The 7185-nt window shown below is 39.9% G+C and overlaps 1 protein-coding gene and 1 long non-coding RNA gene across 2 annotated transcripts; both read left to right on the top strand.

Annotated features, from left to right (window-relative positions):
* The first annotated feature begins 653 nt into the window (after window positions 1-653).
* LOC106320789 lies at window positions 654-1814 on the top strand. Its single transcript, XR_001265916.1, has 2 exons — window positions 654-1481; window positions 1588-1814. It is a non-coding gene; the product is annotated as an uncharacterized LOC106320789 (long non-coding RNA).
* A 644-nt stretch (window positions 1815-2458) lies between these two features.
* On the top strand, window positions 2459-4961 carry LOC106320785. The gene is made up of 2 exons (XM_013759142.1): window positions 2459-2493; window positions 4088-4961. Exons 1-2 carry the CDS (start codon window positions 2459-2461, stop codon window positions 4959-4961), a joined length of 909 nt encoding a protein of 302 aa, XP_013614596.1.
* Window positions 4962-7185: the final 2224 nt, after the last annotated feature.

Genomic DNA, 7185 nt, shown 5'->3' with positions numbered 1-7185 from the left:
TTCTTCTCTAAGCGATCTTGCCCTTGCCGTTTCAGGGGTTTCTTCCACTAGTGCTGGTGGGGATGCTACGCCTTCTTCAACCACAGACCATAACTTCCTGGTCTAGAGAATGGTTGTCATCTTGATGCTCTAGAAGTCGTACTTCTCTCCATCAAATATGGGGATTACTTGATTCTTCATCGTTTCGTGTGCTTCCGAAATCGTATGACAAGATCCTCTAGCCTCCTTTTCTCCACTCCAAGTGTTTCTCTTACTAGTGCTTTCTTCTTCGTCCTCTCAATCGAAGAGCTCTGATACCATGTTAATCTTTTACCATCCGCTTGTGTTACACAACGATCACTGTGTGTTACACAACGATCACTGTGTGTTACACACGAGTTCGAAAGAAAGAATAAGATAGATGTTACAGGCTTACTTCAGATAGTTCCGAAAATGATGTAACTTATCTGAAATACTTTTTATTATTGAGATTCTTGTGTTGATGTTACATCAAATGATTGATCTTTATATAGAGATCGAATCATTAGGCTAAGAGACACACCTCTTAACATGAAGACTTACAACTCTTTGTGTAATAACATAAATAATTAACTTATGTAAATGTATCAAGGAGAGATTAGATTATAGTTTAACAATTTCTTGATTTTTCTTTGTTTGGAAAAGATACCGTGTACTGTGGATGCAAATAGGGGAACGGGCAAGTGTGGTCGGAGAGTCATTGTCGAAGATGTGTAGGAGGCGTAGTTAATGTCGGAAATTGTGAGAAGCTCTCACTCTCTCATAATCAATGGTGTCTCCACAATTTCCATATCTGGGAAACACTGGTCCAAGTTCTCTCTCTCTCTCTCTCTCTCTCTCGAATCACACGCAAAAACAAAAGAATCGTCCGTTGTTGCGAATAATAGTCTGTATGAATCGCATGTCTTGAATATCATCTTCCATGTTAATTACGCGTTTATGTTTTGATTTCGTGTTGACAAAGACAAGTTTGATAAAAAAAAATAAAAGGAGGACAAAGGCTAGAGTCTCTGTTCTTTCCTCTTAAAAATAATATTTTTTCATGCACTCCTGCACTTGATTAATGTACTGAGTCTTGTCATCTATGATTCTGCTAGAAAACTGTCACTAAATATTTGTTCTTTTTTGTTGTTTATTGCTTGTACGCTCTCGCACTTATTTTTTCTGGTGGTTTACATTAATATATTTGAGTTTTGGCTTGTTCTCATGTTTTTGTTGAAAATTTGCCATTAAAGCTTCGATCTTTCCTTTGTTTATGGCCTGTACAGGACCTTCATGAGCCGAGTAATGGGTATGCTATCCTTTTTCCTACTATAATTTATGCTAGCTAGTAGCTACTGGGTCATATGTCTACAGTAGATGTGTATAACTTGTTTCTCTGTTTTTCTATATTTGAGTGTGGAATGTTTATGTTGAAATACATGGAATTCTACGGCAGAGGTCCGAATCTTTGTTTCATTCAGGTAAAATAAAATCACTAGAAACTATACCTAGAAACTGTTATTGTGAGATATAAACAGTTTCCTGATCCTTTGCTTTTGTCTTCTTAATGTGATTTTTTTTTTGCAGGGTGTTAACTAGACAAAAAATGATCAGAAGATCAGCCGGCTAAAACGTATATATGTAGTGTGAGCCTTTGTGGATATCTGTTCAGAAGACGAGAGTTGGTAAAGGGCCCGAGTCGTCTTCTTCTTAGTTGTTACCATGAGTTTTGGAAATTACTTTCACTTTTTAATGATGTAATTTTGTAAAGAGCAACTGGTGCCAAAACCAGCTAATAGATTTTTTTTGTTATAGTTAGCCGGTTATGGTTACGGTTATGCAAACAACAAATGCAATATTACATTTCAAGATACAATATTAGTAAAACATAAATAATTTGCTTTATCTCAAACCAGCTAACAATAAGCATAACCATATAAATAATATAAAATATTTTAATAGAAAATCTTATGTTTAGTCAAATATAAAATACTGTATACGGCTAACAATCCTTTTGATTATATATGTTGTGATTTGTTAGTCATATGTTTTGCGATTTATTAGAGAGTTAATTGTATATTTAGCTGTACACGTAAATTTATTGCGATTTAATTTTATGTTTATCCAAACACAAAATTAATACTATGTATTTTGATTTGTTAGAGAGTTAATTTTATGTTTAGTCAACACATAATTTTCTTACATCCACTAGTCTAAACACCATATATAATTTACCCACATATTATCAAATATTGTAACTTGAATTGTAATATTGATGTGTTCATTTTCGTAGCCGGCTAACTATAACAAAAAAGACAAATAAAATATGTTAACCGCTTATATTATTATTAAATAAAAATGAAAAACATTTTCAAGAACTAAGGTAACAGCCAAAAAGAAGTACACTACTTGGGTACTTTTTAACCAACTCTTTGTCTTCTCAACTGATCTACCGGAGATGGCACTTGATAACGGCGGAAGCGGCGGTGGATGGTATATGAGACGAGTTCACGGTAACCACATCGAAAACGAATATTTTATTATGCATGTGACCCAAGAGAAAAATTGGTTTTTGTATGATTGGATAGACGAAAACTTTTAGATCGAATTGAAAAGAGTTTACAATTTACAAAATTGAGATTTAGATTTGTCAAGAACGAAAAAGAGACGATGAAGATTCTGAAAACGTTAAAGAAGAGAAAGAAAAAGAGAGAACGTGAGAGAGAAGACAAAATAATGTTTTTTAGCTATTAGATTTCTGATTTTTTACATAGATATTAAATACAATATGAATTGTTTCTCTTTCTTACGGCAAAAGAGCTATAGGGGCAATTGTGTCGATCTTACCATGAACAGCTTGAGTTTCATTGTGTTTTTTGGCCCAAGTTCCATATTTGCAAATTTCAAATTTATGTGGTAATTTTGATGCAAATCGCTCTATCGACTATTAGCGAAGAACAAAAAATAAGATTTCTCTTAAAGTGTGAATCTTACTTTTTAGTGGATGGGTCCATCTAAAGAAATCACTGTTTTCATAGAATTTTAATTAGGGAATTTTCTACAACTTCTTGGTTTTTTCTAATCTCTCGTAGAGCAATTCCGTTCCTTACATTTCTTATGTGATGCAGCAGCAACTACATCAATGGCGCCAACATAACTTCGAATTCAAATAGTTTCCTTTTAAGTTATGGTTTGGTTTTTATTGTTATTTCATTTTTTTCATTATGATGGTTTATTACAACACGCTGCACCTGCAATCAACCCTCGCCGCCGCAACGATCAGATCTCTAATCAGGGAGATTTCGACGATGACGACAACCCTTTTTCTCCGCTCCGCCTCTAGCATCCTCGACGCCGCAACGTCAATAACAAAAATTCCGACTCAGAAGAAGAACACAATGACAACTCATGGAAATCAAGTTTCAAACTCACTTTTCCCGAGTTCAACGGTTCTACTGTGGCTGAAGAATTGTTAGATTGGTTCGTTACCATCGAAGAAATTCTTGAGTTTAAGCAAATCCCCTTGGATAGATGTGTACCCTTAATCGCCATACTTTTCGTGACCGAGCAGCCGCTTGGTGGTCACAAGTTAAAACAACACGATCTCGGTTAGGCAAATCTAAGATATCAACATGGGACAAGCTCAAGCGAGAGATGCAGAAAAATTTTCTTCCGTTCAACTACGATCAGATTATGTTTCATAAATTTCAGAACTTGGGTCAAGGCAATCGAACTGTAGATGGTATGCTACTGAATTCTTCAAGATGATCAACCGTGTGGAAGTTTGTGATACCGAAGAACAACTAACAATGCGTTTAACTGGAGGTCTTCGTCAGCAAATTCAATTTACTCTAAACCTTTTCCAACCACAGTCAATCTATGAGGCTCATCAACAAGCCATGACGGCGGAAGCAAAAAACAAGAATGGCTTTTAGGCCTGGGGTTCAACAAGAACTAACAGACATACAACGACCGCCCCTGCAACTATTCCAAACGACGCAACCACTTCAAAGACAGAGACAGCTATTGTGCCCGCAACTGCAACTCAGCAACCTCGAACTAGCGGTTTACGTTGTTACTCCTGCAGTGAAGCTGGCCACCAACAATCTGCTTGTCCTAATCGGGCTCGACGCGGGTTACTTATCGATGAAGCAAATGAAGAGCAGAATCCTATCTACGATGAAGAACCACCTGAAGAACAAGAAGAACTCCACCCAGACTCGGGACATCTTCTGATGGTACGCCGATCGTGCTTCACTCCAAAGGCCGAGGAGCAATGTCCACAACGAAATAAGCTCTTTCAGTCACGTTGTACGATCAATGGACGAGTATGCCCTTTTGTGATTGATTCCGGTAGCTGTGAAAACGTTATAGCCGCAGACGCAGTCACTAAACTCAAGATACAAGACGAGCCTCACCCTTATCCTTACAAACTTTCGTGGCTCCAGCAAAATCACGATCTTGTTGTCACCCGTCGAGCGTTGGTCTCTTTCTCCAGCGGTCCTTCATATAAAGATCAAGTTTATTGCGATATCGCACCAATGGACGCTTGCCATTTACTCCTAGGCCGCCCGTGGGAATCTGATCGACGCATACTTCATGACGGCTTCCTCAACACATACAGTTTCATTCTTAGCAATCACAAGTTCATCCTCAAACCATCATCACCGGACATCACCACCAACACTACAGCCAAAACCGCAAACCCAGTGTTATTTCTACGCAAGACACCATTTATTTCAGCTATGCATGAAACCGTCATGGTCCTTGCAGTTATCACCAAACCAAAGCTCACTTCGCCCCACGTCGAAATCTCATCGGCTTTTACTATTATTTTATCCGAGTTTTCAGATGTCTTCATTGAAGATCTCCCGGACGGCCTTCCTCCTCTCCGCGACATCCAGCACCGTATAGACTTCCTCCCGGACGCTGCTCTCCCAAACCCTCTCATTATCGCATGAGCCCAAGTGAGCACGAAGAGTTGCGTCGACAAAGTAAAAGAGCTGGTCGCCAAAGGTTTCTTGCACAAGAGTCTCTCACCATGTGAAGTACCCGCCCTTCTCATTCCTACGAAAGACGGTTTGTGTCGAATGTGTGTGGATAGTCGAGCTATCAACAAAATCATTGTGCGTTATCGCTTTTCAATACCACGTCTGGACGACCTCCTCGATCAAATAAGAACCGCTACTGTCTTTTCCAAGCTTGATCTCAAGAGTGGTTATTACCAGATACGGATCAACCCGGGCGATGAATGGAAAACGGCTTTCAAAACACTTGAAGGACTCTTCGAATGGATGGTCATGCTTTTTGGGTTATCAAATGCCCCAAGCACATTCATGCGGGTTATGAACCAAGGGCTTGGACCTTTCATTGGCAAATTCGTTGTGGTGTATTTCGATGATATATTGATCTTTAGTGTATCATTGAACGATCACCTACCGCACTTGGCAGAAGTATAAGCCGTTTTGCGTCGTGATAAGCTCTTCGCTACCCTCAAGAAGTGTGAGTTCGGTTCATCCAAGGTCCACTTTGTCGGCTACATTGTCTTAGCCCAAGGACTTGCAGTCGATCCAAGCAAGATCTCTGCGATTCAGTCTTGGCCAACTCCCACGGCAATAACTGAAGTTCGTAGTTTCCACGGTCTGGCCTCGTTTTATCGACGGTTTGTCTTACAATTAAGGGGTCTCATGGCTCCTATTACCGATTGTATTCCTGATGGACAATTTGTTTGGACGAAAGAAGCAGCTCAAGCTTTCGTGATCATTAAAGACAAGCTTTGTTCTGCTCCGGTCCTCGCTCTGCCAGACTTTACATTATTCTTCGAGTTACATTCTGACGCTTCTAAAACAGGAATTGGTGTGGTACTTAGCCAGATAGGACGACCTATAGCGTTTTACAGTGAGAAATTGGCTGGTTCGCGCTCCCGTTATAGTACGTACGAAATCGAATTTTATGCAATCGTACATGCTATAAAACATTGGAGGCATTATTTATTTCACAAGGAGTTCGTGCTGTACACCGATCATGACGCGCTAAAGCATTTAAGTAGCCAAGGCAAGGTTTCCTCTCGACATGCTTCTTGGATCGCGTACCTACAACAATTTACCTTTGTCATCAAACATACTTCCGGAGCTTCTAATCGCGTTGCAGATGCCTTGAGCCGTCGTCATTCCCTATTGGCTACCATGCATCTCTCTGTACCGGGTTTTTGCGACCTGGTCAAGCTTTATCACGATGACCCTTTCTTCGGTAAGATATTTCAAGCTGTGTCTCAAGGTGTCGCCTCGCTAGAGTACACAATTCATGATGACTTCCTGTTCCGTGGTAATCAGCTTTGCATTCCCGCCTCAAGCCTACGCCTGCAACTCCTATTCGAGCTACACCGTGAAGGTCATGTGGGTCGAGATCGTACTTTACACCTAGTCTCCGCCTCTTATTTTTGGCCTTCTTTACGGCGAGATGTCGAGCGATTCATGGAGCGTTGTGTCGTGTGTCAACAATCCAAAGGCCACGCCTCTAACGCTGGACTTTACATGCCATTGCCCATACCTACACAGGCATGGACGGACATTAGTATGGATTTTGTGGTTGGTCTTCCTAGGACTCAAAAGGGGTTCGATTCAATCATCGTTGTGGTCTATCGATTCTTGAAGATGGTACACTTCATCCCTTGCAAAATAACAACTGACGCTCTTCAAGTGGCTACTTTGTTCTTCCGTGAAGTTTACAAACGCCATGGTTTACCTTTGTCTATTGTCTCCGATCGCGATTCTCGCTTTTTAGGTCATTTTTGACGTTCTTTGTGGAAACTTTTGGGTACAACATTGGACATGAGTTCCGCTTATCTCTGATAGACTATGGATTTGACCCATTTTCATCCATAGTTTATAGGTGTTTTTACTAATAATTATATTATTATAGAGTATTTATTATATTTATAAGATCAGGAATGTTTTGGCGATAAGGGACGATTTTGGAGCATTTTAGAGATATTTGGAGCAAGCACCCGAGATGACCATCGAGATCGACTATCGGTCGATATTGGAGAGTTAGAATCAATCGATACACAAGAAATGGTGTCGATCGACAGTAAAGCGCGCAGGAAGCCCGTTTGGTCACAGCCGACTTGAAGCCCAAGATTTCACTATTTTACAAGATTACCCCTGACGAGTTTTTACCCTAATT

The sequence above is a fragment of the Brassica oleracea genome, unplaced genomic scaffold (assembly GCF_000695525.1).
Source record: "Brassica oleracea var. oleracea cultivar TO1000 unplaced genomic scaffold, BOL UnpScaffold01065, whole genome shotgun sequence".
Taxonomy (NCBI): Eukaryota; Viridiplantae; Streptophyta; class Magnoliopsida; order Brassicales; family Brassicaceae; genus Brassica; species Brassica oleracea.
Note: the sequence above shows the minus strand (reverse complement) of the source record. Positions and strands in the feature narration are given on the sequence as shown.